This window comes from Miniopterus natalensis, chromosome 17, assembly GCF_054644295.1.
Source record: "Miniopterus natalensis isolate mMinNat1 chromosome 17, mMinNat1.hap1, whole genome shotgun sequence".
NCBI lineage: Eukaryota > Metazoa > Chordata > Mammalia > Chiroptera > Miniopteridae > Miniopterus > Miniopterus natalensis.
In genome coordinates, this window is record NC_142097.1 from 26,474,018 (window position 1) to 26,495,568 (window position 21,551).

Below are 21,551 nucleotides of genomic sequence, written 5' to 3' on the forward strand. Positions count from 1 at the left end.
GGTCATCAGGAAAAATGAGAGAGAATGAAGACAAGGAAGTACAAAGTGAATAGGAAGGATGATGATCAAAGCCAGAGGGCTGAGGATGCGGAACAAGAACTGCTGGAATTACTGGCACCCATACTCTAACAGAATTCCAATACCCGGTCTGTGGTCTTGTAACCTTTTATCAGAGAAATGTGAGGGAAATGTTACCATAGGAGGAGACATTTGAAGAAATGGACACCATCTTTACAAATGGCTCTGTCCCCTCTAATGTTCGGTAAAAAGAAAGCATACTGTATCTGGAAAAGAATATGTGGGGCTGGCTACAGAATAGTAAATTTCTTAATAAAAGGGGTTTCTTGTTTTAAGTTTTAGCCTAGGACCTAAAATCACATTTGTAACAGTTTTCCACCATTCACTTAACTCACATTATTAAGCTCATACCACATGCCAGCACTATGCTAGACTTTTTCTTTAATGAACATAAGACCATCCATGCCTTTGAGAAGTTTATAATCTTCAGAGATGTGTATTCAGTTCTGAGAAACTGAATTTAATATTAACGTAAAAGTGTGTGTTATAGAAGTCTTCTCAAATGTCAATGCTCATATGAATAACGTTGTGATCTTATTAAAATGCAGATTCTGATTCAGTAGGTCTGATTCAATGAAGCCTGAGAGTCTGCCTTTCTCCCAAGTTTCCAGGTGATGTTGGTGCTGCTTATCCATGGCCATGCTTGGAGTATCAAGGAGCCAAAGACTCTAGCCCAAGATTCCTTGCTTTACCTTTTCTATTGCACTGACCTATAAAATCCTGAGAATATTTCCTCTTTTCCTTGCTAATTCTCCTATCCATTCATTTTTCTAATAAAAAAAGGGTGGAGCCCTTAGCTGGCTTGGCTCAGTGGTTAGAGCAGCGGCTGGTGGACTGAAGGGTCCCAGGTTCAATTCCGGCCAAGGGCACTGACCTTAGTTGCAGGCTTGGTCTCAGGCGGGGTGCATGTGGGAGGCAACCAATTGGTGTGTCTCTCTCACATCAATGTTTCTCTCTCTCTCCTCTTCTGTGCTCTCTAAAAAGCAATTGAAAGAATATCCTTGGGTGAGGATAAATAAATAAATAAATAAATAAATAAATAAATAAATAAATAAATTTTTAAAAGGGTGGAGAAGGTAGAAAATCTCAAAAAAAGGGGGGGCACTTTTTCTTCTAAGCAACTATTAGCTACACACATTGCTTTCATGAACATGTCAAACATCTATCTCATGTGATTAAATACTTCTGTGGAACTTCTAATATTTCAAACAGGGCACCTAGCTATTCAGTAAAAGAGTAAGAGACTGGGAATAGCAATTAATTCTAGTTATGCCATATGGCAGTATAGAACACTGGCTGGAACCTGAAAACTCAATTTCACAAGAGTCTTACTTATTCTGAATTTTAATCATTATAGGATCAGCAAACATATGCCTACCAACCTGCTCCATTTACACAAAATTCTAAAGAACAATCACACTGCATGCTCAATAATGATTGGTTTTTCCCAAATGGACTTAAAATTTCTCTCCTACCAGATTCTCCAAATAAAGTAGCTGCTGACAGCTCCAGTTTAGTTTCCCTGTTAAACGAAATCTTCAAACAGTTCTTTTAATGAATAGTATCGCTTGCTTACTTTCTTACCATTTTCATCGTCAGCTCACAATTTTTGCAAAGTCTAATTTTCTCTGGTTCTGGATTCCTCAGCCCTGGGGCTGATTCAGGTGCCCGCCCTCCCGTCCCTCTGAACTCCTTCATCCCACCATATTTTCTCCATTTCACCTCTCTCCAGAATGGAGACATTATCATTTTCAACACATACTCCATCCCTGTCCTCTTAGAGTTAAGATACTTTCATCTCCTGGACATCTAATAACTTCAAGATAAGGACAGAAAAATCAGTTCTTGTTCTGTGAACTTTTGTCTCCAGTGCTTGAGAGACTATCCTAATATCCCCTGAACATGTTTTAGTGATAACATTTACTGCACTAGGGCCAAAATGATTTTCTGCCACTTTCAATTCTAGTTCAATAAAAGAATAAGAGCTTTGTTTCTAACCTCTGTCATTTTTAATACCATAAAATGATTTAAAAAATGTAAAATTGAGTTCCATTTCCTACTGGACTACCAATCTCATATTAGCTTTCCTTTTATCAAATTTATGGGAAAAGTCAGAAATTGCCTTTCCTTAAAAAAAAAAATCAAAATTTCAGGATCTCCTGGGCAGAATGTTTGAATTAAATTTCAGCTCTCAATAATTGCTGGGCTGGAAGTTTTAAACAAGTATAAAAGTTAGCTACTTAAAGTTAGTTATGTCACAAATAACAAACTGGAGGATTATCCCTTAGTCCACGTTCACCCAAAAATAATATTATTCCTCGAAAAGTATTGTCCTAAAATAATCACAAATGTTTATTACATTTCTAAATTGGGGAAGTCTATGGTTTTCTGAAACCACAGTGAATGAAGTCTGTGGTTTCTGAACTGCAAGGTGAAACAAATAATGTTTTTTGCAATCTTACAGCATTATAAAAATTTTCAAATATGCATAAAAGGTGAAAGAGCACCCATATATGTCTACAACCTAAATTCTATGATTCACATCTTGTTATATTTGCTTTGTTACATATTTATCCATCCATCTTATTTTTATGCATTCCAAAATAAATTGCAGACATCAGTACACTCCAACTCTAAACATTCCAGAATGCATATATAATTAACTAAACTTCAATATTTATCTACAGTTCTTTTAATCCAACAATCTTTTGAAAGATGCCAATTCTTTTTTTTTTTTTTTTTGCAACAGCTTGGCTAAGCAAACTAAGCAACCAATTGGAAGTTCTACATTCAAAATCCTAGTCTTTCATTAATTCTGTTACTTGGAACAATTTCTTATATCTCAGTTCTCTCATTAGCAAAGGAACAAAGGCATTTGGTAGATATGGTAGGGGGTCTCGATTACCAAATTGTAGAGTGGACTTTGTGGTTATGGCAGAATTTACAAATGAGACACTCAATAATATCACTTAAGGAAATAGCTAATTGGAGATTATGTGGGTATAAAGTTTTCTGTAAATTATGATGAGAACCTCAAAAAGGCTCACAAACTTGAGGAAGCCTGAGTTTGAACATTTAATGATAATACAACTTACATAAGCCACAATGTGTCTATGATAAAATAATATCAAGCTGGACTATTGGAGACTGAGTCACTCCAAGTGGGAATTTCATAGCAAAGCACTAACATCAAATTGGAGTTTTCTTGGCTTTACACAGCCATGGTACTCCTGGTTCGTAAACTCCTTATTAATGACTACAGTAAGAGCTGTCACAGGAAGAGTTGTCCTTTCCTTTATGAGCTGTTTGTTCCCCTACACTAATTTTTTCTTTTCTTTCAGAAGATTGGCCCTGGAAGGGGCATCCTTTGAAGCCTAAAGAATCAAAACTACAGCAAATCACTGCTGAGAGTTTTGAAAGAAATATGAAGAAACTAAACTGGACCTGGGGCGATAGGCTGAGATCTTCCCGAATGGGTCAGCAGTTGGTCCATAAAATATTCCAGTTGCCAAGGAGGTGGTGACATCTTGTGTAAATCAAAAACTAAAACCCTAAGATATCTCATTTCCATTTTAAATGCATGGGGGTTAAACATGGATATCTAGCACTGGAAAAGTTCCTGTGGGATTGATTTTTTTCTTTCTTCTCTGAGCTCTTTGCTGAGCGTGATAAGTAGGACTGCATTTCATTACCAACCCTGCTAGCACTGCACTTCAGGGAGACTAGATGAGGCTACACAGTGGGAGAGGAGATCCGGCTTCCAAAGAAGAAATGATTCACATGGTGTGATTATAAAAACCCATTTTACACCCAACTCATTTTCAGTAGAATCATAAAATAAAATAAAATAAAATCCCAAGGAAATGAAATTTCCTGCATCATTTTCCAAATTAAAAAAAAAAAAAAATCATAGTGATACCATAAAAAAATCAAATAGAGGTTTCAAGGTTTGGTTGGTCATGTTTGCATTTTTGTAACATTTGGGGGGGAAATAATTCCAAATAACATTTTGGGGGGAAACAACTTAAAAAGAAAATGTAAGATCATCGTTAGGGAAATCTTCAGTTGAATCAGCCAGTGTTACAGAAATAATGTCAGAACAAAGAGTTGGGCTCCTGATAGCTGACTCAACTCTTGCATTTCTCTCCCTTTTGCTCCAGTTTCACTGTAACACAGGACGTGGAGACAGAAATAAGAGAAAACAAGCAAATTAGAGAAAACCACAATCAGAAGGCCCTGCTCCACAAGGTTCCCAGAGATCCACAACTAAATAAATACAGAGAGGCATTTTTTCATTGCAAGCAGAGAAAACAGTATACCACTGGGACAAAAGACTAGCTCTAGGTTAAATGAGACTGAAAATCAAGGCCAAAGCAAATGGTGGTAAAATGAAGACAGTCATTTCATACAAATGATCTTTTCATAGAATGTATGAATTAAGAGCCTCCATTTATAGACAAATAAAAAAGCTTCGTGTGTTAAAAATTGGCACTGAGGATTTTCTGAGACCTTCCAAGACAAATTCACATTGACTAGATAATAGGAATGTGCCCAAGTGATAATGATAGCTATAATTCTATCAGGAGTAAAGCAAATTTCAGTGACCTAACTATATGGCTAAAGAGTAGTGCTCAGCTTATAACAGGTTAGTCCGACCTGAAGGGTGCAAGCTCAGTTATCTGCCTGTCTCCTATGTCACATTTCAAAATTCCTTTCACTCTTGATGGAACATATTCTGTTTAAAGAGCTCAGTACTGGTAATTTTTAACAAAAAATTTTGAAAGGAATACATTTATTCATCCAAACTTTTTTTTAAACCCACCTATCACATAGCATGAAAAATATGAAAATACCTTTATAAACAGAGTTACTTATATAAAATATTTATTTTATGGGATACCCAAAGGAAGAAGCTTCTGCCCACTAATACCACCACAATAACCCAGTGTAAAAGAAAAAAAAGGATCAACTTAATCTTGGAGCTGGTACCAAATTCAGGAGACCCACACAAGTGAAAGAAGAAATAAAATAATCATCATCATAAAATTGTACATTTCAAGGCTGCTGTGAAAGGACAGGAGACCTGCTCTGAAAGAACACAATAAGATGATCTTCCTTTCTAGGTTAAGCCAAGAGACCAACTGCAGTTAATATCATTATCAGTCTCACCTGTAGAGCATTTCAGACTAAAAAAGAAATAAATATAACCCCTCACTCCCAGGTAAGTATATATCCAAAAATCTTTAACACAATTGTAAATCTCAACATACACTCACTGAATAACAGAAAACTAGTACAGGAATTCAACATAAAATTCATCATTTGAGAGCCCTGAAGTGGTTGTGGGATTTTATTTTCTTTCTTGGTTTAAGAATAGGAGGAAGGGATAAGACTGAAAAAGGAAGAAATGAATTTTTAACCGTCAAGATGTGGCCAAATTATTGTGATGACTTTTGAGCCTTTTCAGAGCTCTTTAAACTGAGATGGAATATACAATTACCTCTTATTCTTTTTTTGTATGTTGGCACTGAAACGCCAGTAGAAGTAGCAAAATGAACAACAGAAAGAGATGTTATGACCAAATATCTGAACTTGGGAGTAACACAAATGTATGAGCAGCACATTACACATTAGTTCTTTTGATAAGCACACTCCGTTTTGTTTTGGACTTTTTAAGCTCAATAACCAGCACTTAGGAAAAGTAAAAGTCTCTATGTAATTAATGATAATGATGTTTTACCGTACTTATACTACTTTGAAACTTGCTCCCAAGAGTTGTGTCAGACTAACTCCTTGGCTTTCTTCCTATAATACAAAGACATATGAATAATATATTCTTAAGCTAAATCCTGTTTTAAAACTAAATCCATGTTAAGCTAAAAAGAAAAACTTAGAATTCCCAAAGAAAAATGGAATTACTTTTATAATATTTGTACTAATGTATAATGTTTCATGCAGAGCTATATACTAACCACCCACAACGAGACATGTTCAAGATACTCTTCAGCCTGTACTTTAAATGTCTTGGGTTCTGTGGGTTTTGTGCCATAACTCTGTCACATAAAGTTATTTCTTTATTTCTTTCCATTCCAATATGCTATCATCAATCTACCTGTCTCTCTTTGGAACTCCTTTAAGTTTCACAAAAGGAAACAATACTCCAAGTTTGTTTCCATTGGCTCTGGCCTTCACTTCCAACAGTGAGCATAAAGGACTAGTTGTTCCAAAATGAGCCATCGAGAGAGAATTTATCCCTACCTCAGTAATAAAAATATTCTATTTTCTTCATCCCTTCCCCCACTCTGAAAGTATTCTTGCTGTCAGATGGCTTCCCCTGAATCAAACTTAAGAAATGCTCGACTGTTTCTCCAAATGCATAAGAACGCCATCAAGCATCTGAGTGTAGATTATGTCTGCTTCATTCCAGGTGTCTCACATCTGGTGCTGATCCTGCAGTGACCACTGTAATAAAACAGGAGGAGCCTCTGCCTGGCTTTCATCCTAATCATTCTCTAAGGAGCTCAATGAAAACTTGGACTAGGAATGTGAAAGCTGTTAGTTTTTAGGGAGAAGGTTTAAATGAGGAGGCAGTTTGAAGGAGAGCAATAAACATCACAGCTCAGGACATCAAATGCCACAACAGGGCTTCATTTCCTCGGAATCGCAGATTGCCATCCGCTTTTTATTTTGTCTTACATGGAAAACATTATCCTTCATCGGTAACACCTTTAAGCCAAAAAACTCACATGTAGGTAGAGGTACAGATACGATTTTTTTTGGTTGTTTTTAAGTCTGGGAGGGGAGAGAACAACTAAGCTACTTGTACTGAGAAACAAATGGGCACTTTGAGGATACTCAAACCCCTAAAATATTATTGCTTTAGTCTGACTAAAGATAAAACTTTTTAAATGGCTTTCAATAATTCTTCTTATGTTACTCAGCACTTAAGTCTCAAGTTTGATGACTTCCAAATTTCTTTACACACCCAGAATTTGGAGGAGATACAACTGTCACACAACAAAAGTAAATGTGGCTGGCATTGTACAAGCTTCCAGTGCTTTCAAACCAACTGACATCAACACATATAAATGCAAAACATTGACCAGCCATAAATGGGATGATAGAGGCAATATGGCTGAAGAAGAGGATTTGGTAAAACAAGGGCTACATTAACAGGATAATGACTGAATGGGTGGACAGAAGGCAACTTCAAACAGCTTGCCAAAGGGAAGCCTCATTTTTCCATTTTCTTGTACAGTATCTATTTTCTGGCTCCTCATTTCCTCCGTGATCTGATAATTATGAAATTCTAAACAAAGTGTCATTTTTCTTGCAACAAATCAATGAACAGAAAGCTCCCATCAACAATGCAGATGTTTCCTAAAGCTCCTGCTGATTGCTTCCTGAATGTCTATCCCACAAACCACACAGTAAGTTCTTTGACAAGGAACCCTCTCTACCCCATAACAAATACAGCTTCTATGTGTGTGTGTATGCATTTAAAAAGAGAACTAAGGAGTAATATGCAACTGATAACAATGAGTCATCACAAAAATCACCTTTTGATACTAATTTCAGATTGAAATTTAGCCCTTTCCAAATGCTGGAGTACAAATATGGGAAAGGAGAACTCCTACTCATTGTATGTTTGTCCTACAGATGCAGTAAAATTGTTTTGCATTCCTTTGTTTTACAGATTTACAGCAATAGCACCCCCATATACACAATTACATTTTGGGCAAAATATATTTTAATACATTTTAAAATAATTCCACCCCAACAGAAAAAGAAAAAATTTTTTAAAGAAAATAATTCTACCTTTATTCTTCCTGCTATCTTTATAATACACAGGTCAACTTTGTATTATTAAAAAATAAAAAATTCTATGAGTTACTAACTAAGCTTTCAGGTTCATAACTAAACCTGAGCTTATCTACTAATAAAGGAATAGTATGGTTGAGTTTGTTTTAAACACTCTTCCAGCCTACCAAATATTATAGATATTTTCACTTTTGCAAAAAACTCCCATCTTCTGCATTGTGTTTGTTTCAATTATTCAGGGCAACCCAGGCTGATAATTACACAGTCCCCAGTTGCTGAGTAAAAGTGATGCTTAATTAGCCAGCAGGAAAGATCGATTAAGATCCAGCAGGGCATCTTGTGAGGTTCTCTCACATTCCTGGAGGGAGCAGATTCTGGCTGTGCCCTTTGAAAGGATAAAACTCTCTGCTTCTAAGGAGTTTCAATGAGGTTTCTAAAGTAGATGCTAAGATCGGTCAGCCACACAAATTAAGTCCCAATTATAACCCTGCAGATGCTCTCCCTTTTCTAAGAGTATTCAGATCAAACATTCTGAATCACATTGCCACCAGGTTGGAAAAGGCTTAAAGTAATGCTCACTTATCCCCAACTCTCTTCCAGTTACCACATTTTAAGTAAGAGGTGGGTGAGAAGCATATTGTAAAGAAAAGTTTTTATTTCTTCCTCCCCCATGCAGGTGTATGCATCTGTCAGATGCCTTTTAGAATGTGAGCATGATATGCCAACCCAGTCTGAGACTAAAACATTTCAATACGGTCAAAGAATCAACTAGATAAGTCTGTTTTACGTTTTGTATTAGGGAAAGAGACGTAGAAGTAAGATTAGGACCAAAAATCATAACAAAAATTATCTCACACTGCCTAACATTTTCCCTTTAGTAACTTGGACAAACACAGATGTTTAGCTTTTCACACACTTTGCAAAAATGTTCAATAAATACCAACATAGTCCAAAGCTAAAAGCAGAATAATTATCTTAAGATACATAATTATAAAAATATTTCTATTTTGGTAAACTACACCTGCCTACTTCCAGTTCAATTCAGTAAATATTTATTAAACCTCATTGAAATGGCTAACTTATCTTGCATTTAAATAAACAAATAAATGCATACACACACACAAAAATAATACTCATTAAGCCTCTACCAAGTATAAAGAACTATGATAGGTATGTCTTACCTTGTGAATTTATACACTACTAATGTAGATTTTACTGATATAAACTGTTTTAAACCTTATGAAAAGGATAATGGAACCATTTGTACAAACCTAGTTTTGATTTGCTGAAAGCCCCGAAGAATGTGGTCTCTGTGGTCCCTTGCAACATCACTGAGGTTCTCATTCCTCAAATCTTCCGCCAGAAACTCCTCAGCATCTAAAAGAAAAGGGGAGGTGATCAACAGAAAAGAAGTACTAAGGGAAAAAGAGGAAAATCTGAAGAGTTAAGAAATGGACAATATTTTCTCTTTAAGAACTTTAAAGTTGCAAAACAATGTGAATGCACTTAATGCCACAGACCTATACACTTAATAATGGTTAAAATGGTAATTTTTGTTATGTATAGTTTACCAGAACAAAAAAATAAATAAAACTTTATATATACCTATAAGTGACACCTTTTAATAATCCAAGACATCACTATAAATTCGGAAAGTTAATGCATATATTAACAACATGAAAAAACTATTTTCTAAACTAATTTAAAGGAAAATTTAAGTAGTAATTATCACTGATGGCAGAAGATGGACTGTCATTTTCATAAACATAAATATTATAACAATTCATGGAATGTCACAGACCAATAGAAGCTAGAAAGAAATACCAATAAATACAGCTGAAATAAAAAACAGAGCTGAACTGCAAAATCAAGAACAAAAAGGGCAGGTATTTGAAGAAGAAAAATTAATTAGCAGGCACATCATCAACGAAAATGACAATGCAAACAAGTGAAGGAACCCACATGGAAAAGAAAAATGTGTCCAAGAGAAGGAAACTGCAATTAAAGTGAGCATACATTATAAAATGGAGACATAGTAGAAATATATAATATGAAATAAGTATGTTATGTTGAAAGAAATTGGGGGGACACCTATAAATTTTTAAAGACAAAAATACATTGATAATTATTACAATTGTAAGAAATACTAGCTACACACTTTATTATGCATAAAAGGGTTATCATACCTAAGAAAGCATATAAATAATATATTACAAATTTCCACCTCCAAAAATAGTACCTATAATATGAAACTGTATCATATATACTAACAAAATAATGTTAGAATTTATACAGTTGGGTTATATACAAACACCCTTAAAAATCTGTTTTACATTCACACTATTCAACATCACCAAACAAAAAAATCCTAGGTAGCTACCACCAACATTTTTATGAGGTATAAAGTTCTGAAAATTAAAATTTTCACAGAAGACCACTATCAACTTCTGTACCCTGCATCATATCTATTGTATATGTTATTTAGTGGGTTCTTCCAAGGTCCTATGAAGGCTAAAGAATGAGGATATGGGAAGTTGAATTAAAAGGTAAAAATAAGTGGTATCCAAAATTCAATTAATGTAACACACTATATAAATAGAATAAAGAACAAAGACCACATGCACATCTCAACAGACACAGAAAAAAACATTTGAAAAAATTCAACTGCTCTTCATGATAAAAATCATTCAACAAACTAGGAATAGAAGAAAATTTTCTCAGCCTGATAAAGAGCATCTACAAAAACCCCATAGCTAGCATCATACTTAATAGTAAAAGACTGAATACTTTCTCCCTGTTCCTAAGGTCAGGAACAAGACAAGAATGTCTGCTCTCATCATTTATACTCCACATTGTACTGGTGCTAGCCAGGGCAATTATACAAGAAAATGAAATTAAAAGAGTCCAGATTATATAAGAAGAAGTAAAACTATCTCTACTTTCAGATTATATGATCTTGTATATATGGAATACCCTATGAAATCCACTAAAAAAAATAAATTAGAACTAATAAATGAGTTCAGTAAGTTTGCAGGATACAAAATTAATATACAAAAATAAATTGAATTTCTATATAGTTGCAATGAACAAACTGAAAATGAAATTAGGAAAATTCCATTTAAAATAGCATAAAACAGAATTAAATGTATAGGATTAAATTCAACAAAAGAAGTGTAAAACTTAAACTCTGAAAACTATAAAATGTTGTTGAAATACATTAAAGACCTAACTGGAAGGACATCCCATGTACATAGATGAAAAGACTTACCATTATTGAGATGGCAATATTTCCCAAATTGATCTAAATTGATCAATGAAATCCCTATCAAAAACAATTTTGAAAAAGAAAAACAAATTTGGAGGATTCACATTTTCTGATTTCAAGACTTACTAAAGAGCTACAGTAATCAAGACAATATAGGACTGGCATAAAGATAGACATACAGGTCAAAAGAATAGAATTGAGAATTCAGAAATAAACCCTCACATTTAAAGTCATTTACTGAAACAAGATGGCGGTGCAGGTAACAGCTGTACCCAGTGCCTCCCACAATCATATCAAAATTACAACTAAAATACAGAACAACCATCACTTGGAACCTCCTGAAATCTGGCTGAACAGAAGTCCTACAAGGAGGGAAATGAAGGAGCATCGAGACCAGTAGGAGGGGCGGAGACTCAGGCGGATCAGGGCTGGATCCCGGCTGGGTCACAGAGACGCGGGCGCAAACCTGGTGCCGCGGTTTAAACCCGGGAGGGATATCTCGGCAGTGGAGGTTTCCCGGAGGAGTAAGGGGTAACAGCCCCACAGCAGGCCACGAGTCCAGGGCTCCAGGTCTGGGAAAAGATGTCCCCACAACTTTGGGCTGTGAAAACCAGTGGGGACTGTCTCTGAGGGTCGTGGGGCTGCGGGAGCCCCAGACTTTCCTCTTAAAGGGCCCGCACACGGAAACACTCAGATGTGCTCCCTCTGAGCCCCAGCGCCAGGCAGCAGCTTGAAAGGAACCTGGGACATTTGGGGAGGAACTAACCTGCCTGAAGTTGGGGCGAGAGGTGGAGGGGCAGCTTTCTCCCAGGCAGAAGAGCTGGCAGAGGCCATTGTTCCTTTGGCCAGTGCTCCCCTCACACAGCTGGCAAGCAGGCGCCATATTTGAATCACCAGCACCTGACCCACACCTTTGGCCCCGCCCCAGTGATCCCCGGAGGCCCCGCCCCTCCCTACTGCAAGCTCATCCAAGCCATTTCCAGTGGCTTTTCTGTGCAAGTGGCCTCTCCAGCCTCAAGCTTAGCACTTTCCTAAAATCTCTCAAACAAGTAGCAGAGTGTCCCATATGTCTCGAAAAGTGGCCCAGGCCTGGCACTAGCGGCAGCCTGCATTGATTCATAGCTTGGCCTCTCCCGGACAACACCAAGCCCAGAACAAGTAGCAGCCAACTACAGTTTGCTGTGTAGCTCATGTTGGGTGGCCCTGGGCAAGGCACTGGCAGAGGCTCACTTTGCACCTCCCAGGAGGCCCCAGAGACAGTGCACCTGGTGGTCAGACTCGACCACCCTGGATTACAACCCTACCACATCCACGAGTGACACACTCAAGGGGGACGCTTGGTGACAACCAAAGCTCCACCGAAGTAAATCCTGCTCCATAGGGGTGTCTCCAGCACAGCAGCTCTTTGGCTGTAGTTGCAGCTGGTCCTCACAGCTGATTGGCCTGGGGGTCAGTCCCTCCCAGGGACGCCAACAGCAACCAAGGTTCAACTACAACAGGACAGTGCACACAGCCCACACAGGGGAGCACCTAGAAGGCCCAGCTCAGGTGACTGGGGAGGCTGAACCACTGGACCCTATAGGACACCTACTACACAAAGCCACTCTACAAATTCCAGGAGACATAGCAGCTGTACCTAATACATAGAAACAAACACCTGGAAGCAGCCAAAATGCGGAGGCAAAGAAACATGTCACAAAGGAAAGAACAGGAACTAAATGAAATAGATCCAAGCAAGCTAATAGATAGAGAGTTCAGAATTTTGGTTATAAAGATGTTTAAGCAGATGGTTAGGGAAATAACTGAGAAAATCGATAACATAATAAAGTACCAATTTGAAATGAAGGCTACAGGAACTGAAATGAAGAATAATTTATAGGGAATCAACAGTAGCATAGAGGACGCTGAGAATCAAATCAGCAATTTGGAACACAAGGAAACAAAAAACACCCAACCAGAAGAGCAAAAAGAAAAAAGAATCCAAAAATATGAAAATAGTATAAGGAGCCTCTGGGACAACTTCAAGAGGCCCAACATTTGTATTATTGAGATGCCAGAAGAGGCAGAAAGAGACCAAGGAATTGAAAACCTATTTGAAAAAATAATTACAGAAAACTTCCCCTACCTGGGGAAAGAAATAGACTTTCAAGTCCAGGAAGCACAGAGGGTCCCAAAGAAGAGGAACCCAAAGAGCCCACAGCAAGACACATCATAATTAAAAATGCCAAAGGTTAAAGACAAAGAGAGAATCTTAAAAGCAGCAAGAGAAAAGCAATTAGTTATCTACAAGGGAGCACCCATACGACTGTCAGCTGATTTCTCAACAGAAACTTTGCAGGCCAGAAGGGAGTGGCAAGAAATATTCAAAGTGATGAAAAACATGGAACTACAACCAAGATTGCTCTACCCAGCAAAGCTATCATTTAGAATTGAAGGTCAGATAAAGAGCTTCACAGATAAGAAAAAGCTAAAGGAGTTCATCACCACCAGACCAGCACTACAGAAAATGTTGAAGGGTCTTCTTTAAGAAGAAGCTAATGAACAAAAGAATCTCATGAACTAAACAGATCCAGAGACATTGACACATGCAACAGACTATCATATTTCAGAGGAAAGAGGGAAGGGGGGTAGAGGGTGGGAAGAGATTAACCAAAGAAGTTATATGCATATATGCATAACCCATGGACACAGTCAATAACAGGGTGAAAGCCTGGGGAGGGGGTAGGAGAGAAGTGGAGGGGGTCAGTTGCGGGGGAAAATGGTATACCTGTAATACTCTCAACAATAAAGATAAATTTAAAAAGTTAAAAAAAAAAAAAGGTTAGTTCATTAAGCACTGGATTACAAAGAAACATCAATAATTTCTTAAAAACTCCAAATTAGAAAGAACTTACTTTATGACCACAATGAAATAAAACCAGAGCTGAATACTAAAAAGAGTAAATAAATCCCTCCACACTCAGACGTTAAAAACACACCCCTGCTAATGGCCGGGTGGCTCAGTTGGTTGGAGCATCATCACATACACCCGAAAGGTTGTGGTTTCAATTCCCAGTCAGGGCACATACCGGTTTTGGGTTCGGTCCCTGGCCAGGGAGCATGTGGAAGGCAACCAATTATTTCTCTCACATGAGTTTCTCTCTCTCTCTCTCAAATCAATAAAAAAACACATATCTTCAGGTGAAAATTTAAAAAAATAATAATTACTTAAACACACACACACACTCCTTCCTATATTGTGGGTCAAAGAGGGAAACTCAAAAGTATAATTACCACCTATTGAGAAAAGAGCCCGTATAAAATATATGAACAGCATTGTACAGTGTCAAATTCACAGACTTAAATTTTTCTGGTATTAAATAAAAAAAGAATGAAAAAAAATTCAATAAGCATCAAACTCAAGTAATCAGAAAAGAGCAATAAAACAAGCCTACGGAATACAGGAGGAAGGAAACAATAAAGATAAAGGCAGAATTAATAAAACAAAACAGTGGTTGTCTAACAGTGTTCTCTGGAGTCATAAGCTGATAAGGAAGAAAAGGACTGGGGGGAGGTCAAGTGAGTGGTACTCTGAGAAACTCCCTCCCTTCCCTTGCCCTTACTTTAATCACAAGCACTTGGCTTTTGTCTATTTATACACTGAAATTTCACATAAGATTTTAATTCTGAAAAGGGTTCCATTGCACAACTTAGTGGTTTAAAACCACTGAACTTAAAAATAATGGAAAAAAATTATAAATGCTAAATAAATGTAAGAGCTGGGATTTTTCAGAGGTGGGGGAAATCCAATAAATTGACAAACCATTAGCAAATGTAATAAAGGAAAAATGAAAGCACAGAAAAGAGGCAAAAGAAAGGACAATACAGAAAATTTTAAAAGAATGAAATATTCCATAACAGATCTCAAGTTATTTTAATTTTCTTATTTGTGCTTCTATGTACATTTTGAGTTTTATGACAGTGGGTATCATTTTTCCCCTTAAAAAGTTACTTTCAAAAATAAAGTGTTATAAAAAAAAAAAAAAAAAAGCCATGCAAATAAATTTGAAAATCTCAAGGAAAGAGTTTCTGAGAAAAAAAAAATAATAAATTTCTAAAACTGAATTGAGAAATGGAAAACCAGAATCCTGAATAGGCTAATAATGACCAGGGGAAAAGAAGAAAATGTTACCAAGCTGTTAAAAATTTCAGATTCATATAGTTTTATAGATGTCTTTCATACTATATAAACTATCCCAGAGCACAGAAGAAAACAAAAAGCTTCTCAATCATTTGGAAAATGTAGCATAACTCTGGTTCTAAAAGAACACAAAAAGGAATAAGCTTAAAGTTAATATAGATAAAAAAATCCTAAATAAAGTACTAGTAGGTCAACCTAACAATATATTAAAATAATGATATAAAGTTTATGTTAGGAATATAAAGGTGTTTTAACGTTGATTCAATATATTTATTTAATAGGTTAAAAGAGAAATTTATACAAGCTTCTTAATAAATGGCAAAAACCTCATCTGATGATATTTATTATCTATTTATGATAAAACTGTATAAATAGACATAAAGGAATAGCATCCTAACCTAAAGAGGAGAATATATATATATATATATATATATATATATATATATATATATATATATAATAAACCAGCATCATATTTATGGCTTAAAAAATTAAAGTCATTATCATTAAAGAACATGATCAGTTTGCTGATACCCCCACTATCAATTAACACTGTTCTGGAGGTTCCAGACAAAAAGCAGCCTAAAAAGGAAAAAAATTGTCATTATGTACAGATATTATAACCAAATATAATAGCTTAAAACTATGAACTTGAAAAACTTTTAGAAATTGTAAGAGTTCAGTAGGGTAGCCAGAAAATAAATATTTTCAAAAATCAATAGCTTTCTGGGTAATAGTAGAATAGCCTCTATTGGACTAATATTCCCACAGTTAAGAATTATCAACTCAGGACAAAATATAAAAACACACAACTAGTTTAAGGCATAAAACAGTAACCAAAAACAGGCAGAAATTAGAATAGATTTGATCCTTGAAAGAAAGGAACTGGGTGAGACTTGTGTTTATACAGCTTTTCACCTAAGTGTACTCCCAGTCCATGTGGTATAGAGTAGCTGGGGAGTACCCTTAGGTAAGAAGCTTGTGGAATGTGGGATGACATCAAATGCCATACCTTATATACTATATTTGGAGTCAGAGAAGGAAAGCAAAAAGAGAATAGGACAGAAGACATTCGAGAAGAAATAACAGCTAAAGTCTGATAAAAACAAACAAACATCAATTACATCAATTTACAGATCCAAGAAGCTCAGTGGACGTTAGGTAGGATAAATAAAAACCAAAGATAAAGAGAAAAATTTCAAAGAAGCCAGAGGAAATGACCTATTACATATAGGAGAATAATGATAGGAATGAGAGTTGACTTTTCATAAAAAATAATGGGGGCTAGAAGATACTGGCACGACATATTTAAAGTGCTAAAAGGAAAAAAAGTCCAATGAGAGCTAAAGTGATTTAAAAAATGACATATCTACAATTATAGTTGGGGATTTCACCATCCTCCCTCAGAAACTAATAGACCACTAGACAAATAATCATTAAGGAGACAGAGGACCTAAACAACACTATCAACCACTTTGACCTAATTCATGTCGATAGAATGATACATCCAACATATTTTTTAAGTGCATGTGGAACGTTCACCAAGATATGCCTTAGTCTAGACCATAAAATAAGTCTTAATAAATGCCAAAAGTTTAAAACCTTTCAGAGTATGTCCCCTGACAACGAAAGAATTGTTAGAAATCAATAATAAGGAGATATCTAAAAAGCCTCAACAATTTGACATAACATAAATCAAAGAAGAAATTCAGTTTGTTCATTTTTGAACAAACTAAACATTTCAAATTGAATGATTATAAAGCATACCCAAATTTGTAAGATTTGTGGATTTCCATGCTTAAGGGAAATGTGTAGTTTTAAATGCTCATGTTAGAGAAGTAAGGTTTAAAATCGATGATCTAAGTTTTCACCTTAAGAAACTAGAAAAAGAAAATCAAATTAAACCCCAAGTAGGAAAAAGAAAATAATAAAGATAAGAGCAAAAATCGATTAAATAGAAAGCAGAAAAAATATTGGTTGGTTCTTTTAAAAGACCAATAAATTTGATAAACTCCTAACAGGTTTATCAAGATTCATGAAAGGAAAAAATAGAAAACACAAGTTACCAATATCAGGAATGAAGAAGGGACATTATGAAAAATCTCACAGAAGTTAAAAGAATAATAAAAGAATAGTATCAACATCTTTTTGCCAATAAATTTGATACCTTAGATTAAACCGATAAATCCCTTGAAAAGCACAACTTAACAAAATAGACACAAAATAAAATACAAAATACAAATAGTCCTACATCTATAAAAGAAATTGAATGCATAGTTTTAAAAACCTTTCTAGAAAGAAAAGTCAGGCCCCAATGATTTCACAAGTGAATTCTATCAGACATTTAAGGTAGAAATAACACCAATCTTATACAAACTCTCTCAGAAAATAGAATAGGGTGAACACTTTTCAATTTATTTTATGAGGCCAGTATAACCCTGATATTGAAACTTTATAAAGATATTAAGGGAAGAAAATTTACAGATCAGTATATACTACATTTACCCCTTCATTTTAAAGGTGATGCTATTCACAGTCAATGTGATCCAAAGGTACCTGAGCAGTCCAACTCACAACACACTACTCACCACTGAACAGGGAAGAGACTTTGAAAGGTCCCTCAATACATCACCTCCCTTATTTAACCAAGCTCACCACTCTATCTGATGGGCTTTCTATTAAGTGACCAACCTTTTTAAAACAACTTTTTTTTCTAATATAAACAGCATGTCACACCACATCAGGAGACCTTGGGCTACCTATGAGGTAGATACTACTATCCCATTTTCTGGATGAGAAAACTAAAATTAAGAGACTTGCTCCCAGCTTGTACATCTAGTAAGTGATACAGCCAAGATGTGGACCCAGGTGGTCTTGCTCTAGAGCCTGAGCTCTTAATCACTACTCTGCACTACTCCTCCCAGTATATTAATGTAGTAAACATAAGTACAGGTAATAAATTATAGTACAAATGTATTTGAATACAGTACTATATAACCATTAGAGTATTTAGAGAGAGAGGGAAAAGGAAGAAAATATATTTCTCAGACTTTAAAAAACAAACACAAACATATTATACCTTTTCTTCTCATTAAAAAAAAAAGGGGGGGGGGCCAGCTGGCATGGCTCAGCAGTTGAGCATCAACCTAGGATCCAGGAGATCTCCGTTCAATTCCCGGTCAGGGCACATGCCTGGGTTGTGGGCTCAATCCCCGGTAGGGGGAGTGTGGGAGGAAGCTGATCAATGACTCTCTCATCATTGATGTTTCTATCTATCTCTTTCTCTCTTCCTCTCTTTGAAATCAATAAAGATATAATTAAAAGAAAAAAAGGTATCACTGCTCATTGTAGAACATTTGGAAAATAAACTGATATAAGGAAGAAAATTACTATCACAATCCCACCACTCTTTCAGTTTTTATTCTCTGCTAACATGATGTTTTATCTTCATTTACAAAAATTAGATACTAAATGTTCTGAGGTTTTCCACTGAATATTGGTTATATCATAGATCCGTATAATGAAATATATAGCCATTTAAAAATAATGTTCATGAAGAAAATGTAAGGAATTTAAAATTCTCACAGTATATATTTAATACAATACTAAAGAAGGAGAAGAGGGGCAGCAGGAGGAGGAGAAACAAAGTTGGAGAACTCAACTTCAAGATTTAGTAGCAGTGGCTGGTGTGGCCCACTTGGTTGGAGCATCATCCCGAAAGGTTGCAGGTTTGATTCCTGGTCAGGGCATGTACCTGGGTTGTGGGTTCAGTCTCTGGTTGGGGCTTGTGTGGAGAGCAACCAATCAGTGTTCTCTCTCACACCAACGTTTCTCTCTTTCTGTCTCTCCCTTCCCCTCTCTCTAAAATCAATAAGCATATTTTCGAGTGAGGATTAAAAAAAAAAAAAAGACTGACTGTAATGCTACCGTGATCAAGACAGAGTGCTATCGTTGAAAGAACACACACACAGATCCATGGAATAGAAGAGAGAGACTAGAAATACACCCACACAAATATAATCAACTGATCATTGACAAGGGAGCAAAGGCAATTCAGTGGAGAGAGGATAGTCTTTTTAACAAATGGTGCTGCTATTCACAGTAGCCAAGACATGGAAACAACCCAAGTGTCCTATGGATGACTGAATTAAAAAGATATGGTACATTTATACAAAGGACTACTACTCAGATATAAGAAAAGATGAAATAAATACTGCCATTTGCAACAACATGGATGGATCTTGAGAGTATCATGCTAAGCAAAATAAGTCAGACGGAAAAGGAAAAGAACCATATGATTTCACTCGTACGTGAGATATAAAACAGAAAGCAACAAAAAAGCAAAGCAAACAAAAAACTCATAAACACAGACAGAGAGTGGAATACTTTCAGCAATAACAAGAAATGAGCTATCAAGCCATGAAAAGACATGAGGAACCTAAAATGCATATTACTAAGTGAAAGAAGACAATCTGAAAAGGCTACACATTGTATAATTCCAATCATACGACATTCTGGAAAAAGCAACACTTTAGAGACAATGAAAAGATCAATGGTTGGCAAAGGGTTTGAAAGGAGTGGGGGAGGGATAAATAGGTGAAGCACAGGATTTTTTAGGGCAGTGAAACTGTACTGAATGGCACTTTAATGGTGGATACATGACATTATGTATTTGTCAAAACCTATAGAACTTTACAACTCAAAGCGTGAACCTTAATGTCTGCAAATTTCAAAAAATCACTTAGGTGATTGGGGGAACTCAAGAAAGAATGTGGACTGTAACATAACCTAGCTATAGTACAAATATATGAAATAACCTCACTGAAGGGGATGTGGGAAAGGTGCTGATCTAAGTAACTTTGGAAATGAATACAGTCTGTAAGACTAAAGGCAAAAGGAACTGTACATAAATACTGGACTCTAGTCAATGAAGTCTTTTCTCATAGGTGTATAGGTAAACAATTCTTATACTGCTATAGGTATACACTTTAATCAAACAGTAAATGGATGGTGAATGGTTGGAGCCAGGTTTCTCAAGTTGGAGTAAAGAGGAGCAAGTAGCAAGGACATAAAGAAGAGTATAGAATGAATTAGAATTGGAGACATCAATAAGAACTCATGTTTAACTTTATATAGATACAGATGGTTATATACAGAATTTTAATAGATATATGTACAGTATATGTGGGGTTATATATACACGTAGCATCCAGATCTTGGTTTCTAATAGCAATCTTCAATAAAAGGAACCAAGGCTCCTTAGGAGATGGCTGATTCTAGGCCTGGGGCAAGGGATATACAAGATGAGCCTGGAGCATCTTGTGGTGCTGGAAAGTGAGGGAGTGCCCTAAACACACACATGCACACATGCACACATGCACACATGCACACATGCATTGATGGGGCTCAGGAGCCAAATAAAAAGGCTCCCAATGGTCAAAGCTGGAACAATTTGAGCAATAAAATAAAGTAATATTGGACTACAACTCAAAGTATAAAATAAGTATTCATGAGTCCATACTGATATAAACAAGTAACTGAATAAATTAATAAATGGGGGAGTAGAGACAACTCTCCAGTGCAGAAGAATTTCAAGTAATTTATGTAAATACTTTACCTTAAAGAAGGGAGAACATAACTCCCACCCCACAAGTGTGGGCTGCACATAGAGACTTCCTTCCAAAGACTACAATATTGAAAGGGGGAATAAAGAGTAACTTTACAGTGGAGAAACCTGACAAACACTAATCAGCCAGGTGATCAAAGTCAACATCACAGTCATAAATCATGTTGATAGTATATACCCTTGACATGTGTTGAGAATGGCACTTTACCTCTGTGATCTTCCTCCCCAAAACTCATACCTGTAGTCTAATCATGAGAAAAACATCAGACAAATGCTAATACAGGGGAATTCTACAATATATATGACCAGTACCCCTCAAAACTGTTAAGGTCATCAAAAACAAGGAAAGCTTGAGAAATAGTCATAATCAAGAGGAGTCTAAGGAAACAAAAATAAATGAGGTACCCTGCATAGGATCCTAGGACAGAAAAAGGACAATAGGTAAAAACTAAGGAAAACAGAGTAAACTACGAACTTTACTTAATAATGTAACAATATCAGTTCATTAATAATAACAAATATACCAACATAAAATATAATAATAGGGGAAACTGAGGGGAAGGGAAAACAGGGGAACTCTT

General features: G+C 36.1%; 1 protein-coding gene across 1 annotated transcript in view; it reads right to left on the minus strand.

Moving 5' to 3' along the window:
* Positions 1-9,823, minus strand: part of SKAP1 (src kinase associated phosphoprotein 1) — a 222,854-nt gene extending 213,031 nt beyond the window's left edge. Inside the window, exons 1-2 of the mRNA XM_087826499.1 lie at positions 9,819-9,823; positions 9,171-9,314 (exon numbers count right to left, since the gene is read on the minus strand). Of these exons, the coding sequence (XP_087682625.1) occupies positions 9,171-9,314; positions 9,819-9,823 (149 nt within the window). The remainder of the gene's footprint in view (positions 1-9,170; positions 9,315-9,818) is intronic.
* Positions 9,824-21,551: the final 11,728 nt, after the last annotated feature.